Source organism: Salmo salar, chromosome 12 (assembly GCF_965601325.2).
Source record: "Salmo salar chromosome 12, fSalSal1, whole genome shotgun sequence".
NCBI classification, from domain to species: domain Eukaryota; kingdom Metazoa; phylum Chordata; class Actinopteri; order Salmoniformes; family Salmonidae; genus Salmo; species Salmo salar.
Window position 1 is genome coordinate 17,833,436 of NC_138302.1, and position 13,439 is coordinate 17,846,874.

The window sequence follows — 13,439 nt, forward strand, 5'->3', positions numbered from 1 at the left end:
TCTCCATTGCCGATATGTGGTTGTGTTTTCTCTCTGAGTTGATATCAACAGCTAGAACAGTGCTTAGAACAGAATGAACTCTTATTTTATTGCTACCTTTCTATTGTAACAGGCTATTTATTGTTCAATTAGTTTCTCTCTCCACACACACACACTCGTTGGAAGTCGTGCCGGAGACTGTCTCTGTTGTTCATGCTCCATGTATTAGCTACCTGGATTCAGACTGCATTCTTGTATTCCAGAGAATAGAGAAGGAGGGGGGGGGGGGGGCAGTGCCCAGTCTGTCATTCCGATATTTTGTGGAGTTGTTTTTTTTTTATACATTAGCCCCCGTTCGGTTCTTTTGAAGTCCCGTAGACCCACACATACACATGTCCCGCAGACACCGACACACACATACACATGTCCCGCAGACACCGACACACACCTGTCCCGCAGACACCCACACACACCTGTCTGGCAGACACCCACACACACCTCTCTGGCAGACACACCTCCTGCCCCATCCGCTAGCTCTCTGCTTATCGTTCAGGCATCTTGGCTGCTGTTTCTTGCCGTCTCCTCCCGGTAAACAAGACACTGGGACAGACAGGTGTTGAGTTGTCTGGGGGTCAAAGGTGACACTAGTGGCTGGTAGAGGGAGAACCTCAATTGCATACTCCTCGCGTCCTCTCCTTGTTTCCTCCTCAAAACCCATTGGTTGAGAAAGTCAGAGGCTCTCCCTTCTGACCATCTCCAATAGGTTTTGAGAAGGAGGCGAGGAGAGAGGATGCGAGGAGTATGCAATTGAGATTCTCCCAGAGTCTCCACCTTCTTTGGAGTGTGCACTCCCCACCACAGATTTTAATTGCCTGGCTACCCAGACTCCTCGCTTCGGACAAACGCTAGGCCACTCCCACAGATGTTAGTTTCTTCTGCGCAATTAGTCTGGATCTGAGTACCTCCCCGACCCTTCACCAAACACGAACACATTCGGGTCCGTTTGATTGGTCCAGAAACTGATGTGTTGGACCAGTGCCAGAACAGGTGGGTAAAGAGGCGGGTTGAACATGTCATTGTCTTTGACACTCTGATCGGTTGGAGATGAACCATTCCCTGATGACTCTGTTTTGTACAACGCCCCTCGTCACCACAAACGACATCAATGATGGCAGTTCCAGAGCAGAGAAAGAATTTAGTGTCGTCACGCTAGGATTTTAAAGGATAGGATTTGTGTAAGCATTGACTAGAGGGACTGTCCATTAATGTAAAATCCATGTCAGGAAGTGTGCAAGTGCACGCTTTGACAGAAGAGGAGAGGAGGGAGAAAGTGACTGAAAAGATTTGGCATGGGTCCTCAGATCCTCAATTTCTACAGCTGCACCATCGAGAGCATCCTGACTGGTTGCATCACCTCTTAGTATGGCAACTGCTTGGCATCTGACGCAAGGCGCTGCAGAGGGTAGTGCGTACGGCTTAGTACATCACTGGGGCAAAGCTTCCTGCCATCCAGGACCTCTATTTTCCAGGTGGTGTCAGAGGAAGGCCCTAAAAATTGTGAAACACTCCAGTCACCCAAGTCATAGAATGTTCTCTCTGCTACCGCACGGCAAGCGGTACCGGAGTGCCAAGTCTAGGTCCAAAAGGCTCCTTAACAGCTTTTCCGCCCAGGCCATTAAACTGCTAAACAGTTAATCAAATGGCTACCTGGACTATTTGCATTGACCCCCTTTTTTACGCTGCTGCTACTCGCTGTTTATTATCTATGTATAGTCACTTTACCCCTACCTACATATACATATTACCTCGACTAACCTGTACGCCCAAACATTGACTCTGTACCGGTACCCCCTGATTATTGTTATTTTATTGTCTAACTTTTTCTTTATTTTGTATTCATTTTATTAGCAAATATTTTCTTACTTAACCAACAATAAAATAAATAAAAATGTTTTAAGCGATTGTAAGTAAGCATTTCACGGTAAGGTCTACATCTGTTGTATTCGGCCCATGTCACAAATACAATTTGAGAGAAAGAGATGGTAAAGTGACTGGGGATTCAGTCCATGACTGATCCTATATCTAAGGGGTCTGAAAGGGGAGGGCAGCCTACAGTATCCATCAACTCTCTTCTCACCATCTGGACACAGAATGGGAAGCTGAGGAGAAGGTGTGAGTCATGGGGGAGAGGTGCGCGACCGGCTGTCACCTTCCTCTTGGCTGTGACAACCATCATTTAGGTTGAGAGGCCACGCCCACACGAGGTTGAAAACAAATACACAACCAGGGGAAATGTCCTGCTTCTGAATAAACAACCGGAGGGTCTGTCCTGGCGATCAATTACGAAATAAACCTTCTAAAGGTGTTAACTTCCTAATGTGAGGATCAATTATAGCCTAATCCAGGAAACCCAGTACGAAAATATCGCGCCACGAAAGATTAATTATAGGCGTATAACGTTTGTCACTTGTTGCCTGGCAAAAGGCCTCCTGCGGGGACGGGGGCTGGGACTAAAAATACAAAAAAAAATATAGGACAAAACACACATCTCGACAAGAGAGACAACACGACACTACATAAATAGAGACCAAACAACATAACAAGATCAAAGGGAACAACCTGGACATGAGGGGGCGTGCCGTGTGAGTGTTGTTGGTATTACTATCCTTGTGGGGACCAGAAGTCCTCACAAGAATACTAAAACACAAGAATACTAAAACAAGAAATATTCGGACAATTGGGGACATTTCGCCAGTCCCCACAAGGAAAATGGATACTTCAGGTTTAGGGGTTAAGGTTAGATTAAGGGTGAGGGCTTAGGGAAAGTATCATTTTGAATGGGAATCATTTGTTTGGTCCCCACAAGGATAGTAAAACAAACGTGTGTGTGTGTGTGTGTGTGTGTGAAACTCACGCCCCTCAAAGCACCAGCCCACGATAACGATTGGTTTGGGGGAAAGAAAAGGGGGAAACGTTTGAATAAAACCCCTCTGGTGCCTGCCTGGTAGTATGAATGTAACTTCGACCAGGACAGCAGCAGCAAGTGATGCCGTCTGTCTTATCAGCGCTGAGGAAAACCGTTGAAAACCGCTGGATATCTCAATAAATTGAAGGGGGACGCAAACACTTTTTGGTGAATCACTAAAATGAGCTTGATTTGTATTTTTATCCGCATTTTTACATGATACGAGTGACTTCAAAGTTGTTTTCTTTTTAATATAGCCTATATTTTTATTTGAATTCCATCGTTTTTTTTACCTTAATGGATGGGATTGAAGGCGAATGGCGCACCACACTGAAATGATTGAAATGTTTTACGCGTTCTAGCTTGGATGCATTTTGGAGTAGTCTGACAGCTCGCACTAAGCTCTGGAACCTTGGGAACACCTGGTTATTCTGTCCATAACACACTGATGCCAAGTGGAACTTTTTCTCTCTCTGTTTACATTTTATTCTCTTTGGCAATTCATCCATTGCAACTCTTTCATTTAGCTCACCAGACCAGACGCACTCTTGTTTAGTTTTTACCCCAAGGAACTATTACATAGTTTTTCCCCCTCCCTTTTAAGGTTTTTGAAATGACGAGCCAAAGTACTGAGAGAAGTAGGCCTATAGGGACTCTGGCGTTGCTGCGTTCCGCGTTGCTGTTGGGTCTTCTTCACATTGGTGCACCAGAGGCGAGGAGGCTACGGGGCAGCCGCGCGCAACACCGGAGAGCCTCGGCCATGCCGTCCCCACCGTTAACATACAGGGACCGGGTAGTAGAGGGGACCGGAGCCGGCGAGAGCTTCCCGTTAGACTTCACCGCCGTCGAGGGGAACATGGACAACTTCATGACCCAAATTAAAAACCTGGCGCAGTCGCTGTACCCGTGCTCCGCGCAGAAGCTGGACCAGGACATGAGGCTGCACTTCTTGGACAATTCCTCTGCGACGTGTAACGATGGATCCCCAGCTGGGTAAGTGGAAGACTTTAAAGTTCGACGTTTAAATTCTGAATTGGCATGAATTAAAGTCGCCCTAAACTTCACTTTTCAACATTTCACAAGTAGCCTAAACTCACATGACAATCACATACTTTTGTTGTGCGTATTGGCTTTGACACATCTTTCCAGTTGTTTATCAAACTCTCAGTGGTTGAGTGAAAGCCAGTCCATCTATCACCACTACAACAACTTTTCCTGCCCTTCATGTCAATCCGAATGCGACCGAAATGGATTAAAAAATGACAAGATGAGAGGACGGGCGCTCTCTGAGGTCTATGTCGGAGCTCGAGAGAGAGAGGGAGCCCGGACCGCGAGATCAGATGCCTCTCATCAATGGAAAGTTTGACAAAAGGAATTTTACGGAAGGAGAGCACGCGAGGCCACAGTGAAAAGAATGCCTTTCATGTACAGCAGGTGACAGGCAATGTACAGCTTTAGTGGTGGTTGGCGTCACAGGTCTAGGATCAGCTTATCCTCTCAAAAACCATATAACCTCAACCGTTTGAAGGGAAAACGCAAGACTGACTTCGGATCAGAGTCTATAGGGACAAATCTCCTCCTCTTGTAGGCTACTATCCTTGTTGCCTTTGGCTTTTTATATCCAAATGGCTTTCTAGGCCGTGCGTCATGATATTGCGCATTTGGAGAGAGATGTGAAATTGAGGAGGGGACGCTATATTAGAACGGAATGTAGCGACGCTAATGGATGATTGTGATGAAAGAAGGTGTGAAAATAAAAACATTCCACAAAGCCGAAGCCCTGTTGCCCTCAGATCCACTTCCAGCCGCGACAGGTGCCCTGCATGAATGCGCCATGACAGTTATAGGTTGATAGTGACCAATAGAACAAACATGGGCCGATTTCTTCACGGGAAGAACACAGGGGTTATCCTCAGTGTGAAAAAACAATGTTTTGGTGAAATAACTGTGATAATTGACTTTGGGAAGTAGTGCTTTGAAATCCTTATGTTGTTTCACACCATGGTTGCCAGGTGTTGAGAGAAAAAGACTGCCTTTTGCCAGTTTAATTTTTGTCTTCTCCAGTGTGAGAACAAGCTCACAAGTCAACAGAAGGTTGAAGAATAGAATAGACCCTATTAACAGATGACTATTCCATTATGAATCAACGAGAGAGAACAAGAAAGAGAGCGAGATTCAGTTGATTCATCGCAACGGAACCTCTCGTGATCCCACTCTATCCCAAATAAAGACCTCAGACCCACATCACTTTACATAGAGAGGGAGAGAATCAGCAAACCAGCAATTGTGAGTGTCTTCGCACTCCATCGATGTGACTGGGTGTATCAGCAGCAGCATCCCAAACCACAAGAGACCTCTCAACAGACCTTGCGGTGCGCGAGGCCGTGCAGGGCCAGGCAGACACGCTCTGGGCACGCATGCACACCTGCTCTATCTGACAACCAGTAGAGAAAATTACAACCGTCGATTATCTCTCCAACCACAAATTGCTAATTTCTCACGACGGATCCAACCCTCTCTCAACCACACAGTCTGCCTCGAGAGTTACAGCAGAGATCCATCCAGCACGTTGTGGGCAATGAAACAACCAATATCCATTCATTGTTAATGCAGGAAGTGAAGCGGGTGTGGGACCATTGGGTAATGCGAAAATGGGCGAGGGACGTGAACAGGGCGGGACATAAATTGGAATAAACTGAACGTTATCCAAATACTCCAACATTGCATCTTGATTGACCAATCGAACCTCACTATAACTTCCAGCCCGGACTGGATTAGCTGTTGATAACTAGCAGTACCTAGCATGGTTGCTAACACCCACATGAGGGCGAAGCTAGCGTGACTATCTGTATAGTGGATCACTGCTAAGGCTACACTTCTCCCGCTGCCATAGGCATGTGTGTGTAAAAACCCATACAGTGTGAGGAGGGGGAGTATTTTTCAACAGCCACGGGGAGTTATTAAGAACAATGTGTCTGAGGATGTGAGGAATTTACTCTCCCTGTGTTTCTTAATTACAAATGAAGCTTCTGACGTTGATTTCTTTGCACTACTTGAACCTAACCTGGCGCCCCCTCTACTCTTTCCTGCTTCATTTATAAATGTTCAATCTGGCAACCCAAATTAAAAGTCAGATTTTTATGTAAAAGACTTAATTTTCTCTGTCTCTTTCTGCTCTCTCTCTCTCTGTCTGTCTGTCTCTCTCTTCTGTCTGTCTCTCTCTGTCTGCCTCTCTCTCTCTCTCTCTGTCTGTCTGTCTGTCTGTCTGCTTGTCTGTCTGTCTCTCACTTGCTCGCTCTCTCTCAATTCAATTCAAGGGCTTTATTGGCATGGGAAACATATGTTTACATTGCCAAAGCAAGTGAAATACATAATAAGCAAAATTGAAATAAACAATAAAAATGAACAGTAAACATTACACCCACAGAAGTTCCAAAATAATAAAGACATTTCAAATGTCATATGTGTTGTAGCGACGTGAAAATAGTTAAAATCTCTGTCTGTCTGTCTCTCTCTCTCTCTCTCTCTCTCTCCATTCTACCTTTCCAGCAGCTGTCCAGTAGAGACACAGTTAATCCTCGTTAACCTAAAACACCTGGCACATCTCTCACTAATGGAGATGGATTCAGGAGTATGTGTGTGAACTGTTCATGCCATCATCTGCCTGTTCATAACAGCACATGAGTGTGTGTGTTTCACACAACCTCACACATGCAGCCCAAAGACGTGTCCCCTTGTTTATGTGTGTGTCTGTGTGTCTGCCAGGCCGGACCACTAGTCATCAGTCTGACTGAGTGCAGGTCTTTCTACACACATTACAATAATCCAATCATTCATATAATGGCCCTGGGTTCCTTTGATATAGGCATCCAAACAGGCCCCTGTTGAAAGGCTGTTTTAGGCATCTGAATGGGCTCTGTCTGTCTGGGTGTTTTAGCTGGAAACCAGAGCCAAATGTTTCAAGTCTAGTTCAAAGCAGAAGCCTAAAGGACCGCACACGTTCTGGAGCGGTCCATAACACAAACCCAACCAACGGGTGTGTGTGTGTGTGTGTGTGTGTGTGTGTGTGTGTGTGTGTGTGTGTGTGTGTGTGTGTGTGTGTGTGTGTGTGTGTGTGTGTGTGTGTGTGTGTGTGAATGAATGTAGATGCTCAGAAATACATACTCTCTCTGTGTGTGTGTGTGTGTGTGTGTGTGTCTGCCTGCCAATACTGCCCCCCCACACACACACACACTTGTAAAACAGTTTGTTTTTGTATTGTCCTGTATAGGTACTACATCAAGGAATCTAAAGGCAGCAAGAGATGGCTGATATTCTTGGAGGGTGAGTTGAGAGGTTTAAGACTTCCAAACTCTCTGGTATTTGTCTGTCGTATTTTTCAATCCAAGGCACGTTACAGGGCAGAGCACTGTACAGCCGACGATGTGCTTCTTAAAGGTAATGTACGTTTTGAGTTGACAATCACTGTGTTTATTGTGAATGTGAGCTGCACAAACGGCAGGGAAATGACCTTTAAAAGGTGCAGTGTCGGCTGACCAGTGCGCTGCTCTATAACCGGCCTTGGATTGAATCTGGGCCCTGATGCTTGTTATTTGTTGTTGTTCTTCTCTGTCCTGTGTAATGTTGTTGTTGGTCTGTGTAGGTGGATGGTACTGTATGTAATGTTGTTGGTCTGTGTAGGTGGATGGTACTGTATGTAATGTTGTTGTTGGTCTGTGTAGGTGGATGGTACTGTATGTAATGTTGTTGTTGGTCTGTGTAGGTGGATGGTACTGTATGTAATGTTGTTGGTCTGTGTAGGTGGATGGTACTGTATGTAATGTTGTTGTTGGTCTGTGTAGGTGGATGGTACTGTATGTAATGTTGTTGGTCTGTGTAGGTGGATGGTACTGTATGTAATGTTGGTCTGTGTAGGTGGATGGTACTGTATGTAATGTTGTTGTTGGTCTGTGTAGGTGGATGGTACTGTATGTAATGTTGTTGTTGGTCTGTGTAGGTGGATGGTACTGTATGTAATGTTGTTGTTGGTCTGTGTAGGTGGATGGTACTGTATGTAATGTTGTTGGTCTGTGTAGGTGGATGGTACTGTATGTAATGTTGTTGTTGGTCTGTGTAGGTGGATGGTACTGTATGTAATGTTGTTGGTCTGTGTAGGTGGATGGTACTGTATGTAATGTTGGTCTGTGTAGGTGGATGGTACTGTATGTAATGTTGTTGTTGGTCTGTGTAGGTGGATGGTACTGTATGTAATGTTGTTGGTCTGTGTAGGTGGATGGTACTGTATGTAATGTTGTTGGTCTGTGTAGGTGGATGGTACTGTATGTAATGTTGTTGTTGGTCTGTGTAGGTGGATGGTACTGTATGTAATGTTGGTCTGTGTAGGTGGATGGTACTGTATGTAATGTTGGTCTGTGTAGGTGGATGGTACTGTATGTAATGTTGTTGGTCTGTGTAGGTGGATGGTACTGTATGTAATGTTGTTGGTCTGTGTAGGTGGATGGTACTGTATGTAATGTTGTTGGTCTGTGTAGGTGGATGGTACTGTATGTAATGTTGTTGTTGGTCTGTGTAGGTGGATGGTACTGTATGTGATGTTGGTCTGTGTAGGTGGATGGTACTGTATGTAATGTTGTTGTTGGTCTGTGTAGGTGGATGGTACTGTATGTAATGTTGTTGGTCTGTGTAGGTGGATGGTACTGTATGTAATGTTGTTGTTGGTCTGTGTAGGTGGATGGTACTGTATGTAATGTTGTTGTTGGTCTGTGTAGGTGGATGGTACTGTATGTAATGTTGGTCTGTGTAGGTGGATGGTACTGTATGTAATGTTGTTGGTCTGTGTAGGTGGATGGTACTGTATGTAATGTTGTTGGTCTGTGTAGGTGGATGGTACTGTATGTAATGTTGTTGTTGGTCTGTGTAGGTGGATGGTACTGTATGTAATGTTGTTGTTGGTCTGTGTAGGTGGATGGTACTGTATGTAATGTTGTTGTTGGTCTGTGTAGGTGGATGGTACTGTATGTAATGTTGTTGGTCTGTGTAGGTGGATGGTACTGTATGTAATGTTGTTGTTGGTCTGTGTAGGTGGATGGTACTGTATGTAATGTTGTTGGTCTGTGTAGGTGGATGGTACTGTATGTAATGTTGTTGTTCTGTGTAGGTGGATGGTACTGTATGTAATGTTGTTGGTCTGTGTAGGTGGATGGTACTGTATGTAATGTTGTTGTTGGTCTGTGTAGGTGGATGGTACTGTATGTAATGTTGTTGGTCTGTGTAGGTGGATGGTACTGTATGTAATGTTGTTGTTGGTCTGTGTAGGTGGATGGTACTGTATGTAATGTTGGTCTGTGTAGGTGGATGGTACTGTATGTAATGTTGGTCTGTGTAGGTGGATGGTACTGTATGTAATGTTGTTGGTCTGTGTAGGTGGATGGTACTGTATGTAATGTTGTTGGTCTGTGTAGGTGGATGGTACTGTATGTAATGTTGTTGGTCTGTGTAGGTGGATGGTACTGTATGTAATGTTGTTGTTGGTCTGTGTAGGTGGATGGTACTGTATGTAATGTTGTTGTTGGTCTGTGTAGGTGGATGGTACTGTATGTAATGTTGTTGTTGGTCTGTGTAGGTGGATGGTACTGTATGTAATGTTGTTGTTGGTCTGTGTAGGTGGATGGTACTGTATGTAATGTTGTTGTTGGTCTGTGTAGGTGGATGGTACTGTATGTAATGTTGTTGGTCTGTGTAGGTGGATGGTACTGTATGTAATGTTGTTGGTCTGTGTAGGTGGATGGTACTGTATGTAATGTTGTTGTTGGTCTGTGTAGGTGGATGGTACTGTATGTAATGTTGTTGTTGGTCTGTGTAGGTGGATGGTACTGTATGTAATGTTGTTGGTCTGTGTAGGTGGATGGTACTGTATGTAATGTTGTTGTTGGTCTGTGTAGGTGGATGGTACTGTATGTAATGTTGTTGTTGGTCTGTGTAGGTGGATGGTACTGTATGTAATGTTGTTGTTGGTCTGTGTAGGTGGATGGTACTGTATGTAATGTTGGTCTGTGTAGGTGGATGGTACTGTATGTAATGTTGTTGTTGGTCTGTGTAGGTGGATGGTACTGTATGTAATGTTGTTGGTCTGTGTAGGTGGATGGTACTGTATGTAATGTTGTTGGTCTGTGTAGGTGGATGGTACTGTATGTGTTGTTGGTCTGTGTAGGTGGATGGTACTGTATGTAATGTTGTTGTTGGTCTGTGTAGGTGGATGGTACTGTATGTAATGTTGGTCTGTGTAGGTGGATGGTACTGTATGTAATGTTGGTCTGTGTAGGTGGATGGTACTGTATGTAATGTTGTTGGTCTGTGTAGGTGGATGGTACTGTATGTAATGTTGTTGTTGGTCTGTGTAGGTGGATGGTACTGTATGTAATGTTGTTGTTGGTCTGTGTAGGTGGATGGTACTGTATGTAATGTTGTTGGTCTGTGTAGGTGGATGGTACTGTATGTAATGTTGTTGTTGGTCTGTGTAGGTGGATGGTACTGTATGTAATGTTGTTTTTGGTCTGTGTAGGTGGATGGTACTGTATGTAATGTTGTTGTTGGTCTGTGTAGGTGGATGGTACTGTATGTAATGTTGTTGGTCTGTGTAGGTGGATGGTACTGTATGTAATGTTGTTGTTGGTCTGTGTAGGTGGATGGTACTGTATGTAATGTTGGTCTGTGTAGGTGGATGGTACTGTATGTAATGTTGTTGGTCTGTGTAGGTGGATGGTACTGTATGTAATGTTGTTGGTCTGTGTAGGTGGATGGTACTGTATGTAATGTTGTTGGTCTGTGTAGGTGGATGGTACTGTATGTAATGTTGTTGTTCTGTGTAGGTGGATGGTACTGTATGTAATGTTGTTGGTCTGTGTAGGTGGATGGTACTGTATGTAATGTTGTTGGTCTGTGTAGGTGGATGGTACTGTATGTAATGTTGTTGGTCTGTGTAGGTGGATGGTACTGTATGTAATGTTGTTGGTCTGTGTAGGTGGATGGTACTGTATGTAATGTTGTTGGTCTGTGTAGGTGGATGGTACTGTATGTAATGTTGTTGTTGGTCTGTGTAGGTGGATGCTACTGTATGTAATGTTGTTGTTGGTCTGTGTAGGTGGATGGTACTGTATGTAATGTTGTTGGTCTGTGTAGGTGGATGGTACTGTATGTAATGTTGGTCTGTGTAGGTGGATGGTACTGTATGTAATGTTGTTGGTCTGTGTAGGTGGATGGTACTGTATGTAATGTTGTTGTTGGTCTGTGTAGGTGGATGGTACTGTATGTAATGTTGTTGTTGGTCTGTGTAGGTGGATGGTACTGTATGTAATGTTGTTGGTCTGTGTAGGTGGATGGTACTGTATGTGATGTTGTTGGTCTGTGTAGGTGGATGGTACTGTATGTGATGTTGTTGGTCTGTGTAGGTGGATGGTACTGTATGTAATGTTGTTGTTGGTCTGTGTAGGTGGATGGTACTGTATGTAATGTTGTTGTTGGTCTGTGTAGGTGGATGGTACTGTATGTAATGTTGTTGTTGGTCTGTGTAGGTGGATGGTACTGTATGTGATGTTGTTGGTCTGTGTAGGTGGATGGTACTGTATGTAATGTTGTTGGTCTGTGTAGGTGGATGGTACTGTATGTAATGTTGTTGGTCTGTGTAGATGGATGGTACTGTATGTAATGTTGTTGTTGGTCTGTGTAGGTGGATGGTACTGTATGTAATGTTGTTGTTGGTCTGTGTAGGTGGATGGTACTGTATGTAATGTTGTTGTTGGTCTGTGTAGGTGGATGGTACTGTATGTAATGTTGTTGTTGGTCTGTGTAGGTGGATGGTACTGTATGTAATGTTGGTCTGTGTAGGTGGATGGTACTGTATGTAATGTTGTTGTTGGTCTGTGTAGGTGGATGGTACTGTATGTAATGTTGTTGTTGGTCTGTGTAGGTGGATGGTACTGTATGTAATGTTGTTGGTCTGTGTTGGTGGATGGTACTGTATGTAATGTTGTTGTTGGTCTGTGTAGGTGGATGGTACTGTATGTGATGTTGTTGGTCTGTGTAGGTGGATGGTACTGTATGTAATGTTGTTGTTGGTCTGTGTAGGTGGATGGTACTGTATGTAATGTTGTTGTTGGTCTGTGTAGGTGGATGGTACTGTATGTAATGTTGGTCTGTCTAGGTGGATGGTACTGTATGTAATGTTGTTGTTGGTCTGTGTAGGTGGATGGTACTGTATGTAATGTTGTTGGTCTGTGTAGGTGGATGGTACTGTATGTAATGTTGTTGGTCTGTGTAGGTGGATGGTACTGTATGTGTTGTTGGTCTGTGTAGGTGGATGGTACTGTATGTAATGTTGTTGTTGGTCTGTGTAGGTGGATGGTACTGTATGTAATGTTGGTCTGTGTAGGTGGATGGTACTGTATGTAATGTTGGTCTGTGTAGGTGGATGGTACTGTATGTAATGTTGTTGGTCTGTGTAGGTGGATGGTACTGTATGTAATGTTGTTGGTCTGTGTAGGTGGATGGTACTGTATGTAATGTTGTTGTTGGTCTGTGTAGGTGGATGGTACTGTATGTAATGTTGTTGTTGGTCTGTGTAGGTGGATGGTACTGTATGTAATGTTGTTGTTGGTCTGTGTAGGTGGATGGTACTGTATGTAATGTTGTTGGTCTGTGTAGGTGGATGGTACTGTATGTAATGTTGTTGTTGGTCTGTGTAGGTGGATGGTACTGTATGTAATGTTGTTGTTGGTCTGTGTAGGTGGATGGTACTGTATGTAATGTTGTTGTTGGTCTGTGTAGGTGGATGGTACTGTATGTAATGTTGTTGTTGGTCTGTGTAGGTGGATGGTACTGTATGTAATGTTGTTGTTGGTCTGTGTAGGTGGATGGTACTGTATGTAATGTTGTTGGTCTGTGTAGGTGGATGGTACTGTATGTAATGTTGTTGTTGGTCTGTGTAGGTGGATGGTACTGTATGTAATGTTGGTCTGTGTAGGTGGATGGTACTGTATGTAATGTTGTTGGTCTGTGTAGGTGGATGGTACTGTATGTAATGTTGTTGGTCTGTGTAGGTGGATGGTACTGTATGTAATGTTGTTGTTCTGTGTAGGTGGATGGTACTGTATGTAATGTTGTTGGTCTGTGTAGGTGGATGGTACTGTATGTAATGTTGTTGGTCTGTGTAGGTGGATGGTACTGTATGTAATGTTGTTGGTCTGTGTAGGTGGATGGTACTGTATGTAATGTTGTTGTTCTGTGTAGGTGGATGGTACTGTATGTAATGTTGTTGGTCTGTGTAGGTGGATGGTACTGTATGTAATGTTGTTGTTGGTCTGTGTAGGTGGATGGTACTGTATGTAATGTTGTTGTTGGTCTGTGTAGGTGGATGGTACTGTATGTAATGTTGTTGGTCTGTGTAGGTGGATGGTACTGTATGTAATGTTGTTGGTCTGTGTAGGTGGATGGTACTGTA

The 13,439-nt window shown here is 44.0% G+C and overlaps 1 protein-coding gene across 1 annotated transcript in view; it reads left to right on the plus strand.

The window, feature by feature from the left end:
* The first annotated feature begins 2,882 nt into the window (after positions 1-2,882).
* The window catches only part of LOC123725432 (palmitoleoyl-protein carboxylesterase notum1a-like), a 31,521-nt gene continuing 20,964 nt past the window's right edge, over positions 2,883-13,439 (plus strand). The window contains exons 1-2 of the mRNA XM_045690889.2: positions 2,883-3,937; positions 7,215-7,267. Of these exons, the coding sequence (XP_045546845.2) occupies positions 3,558-3,937; positions 7,215-7,267 (433 nt within the window). The 5' untranslated portion in view covers positions 2,883-3,557. The remainder of the gene's footprint in view (positions 3,938-7,214; positions 7,268-13,439) is intronic.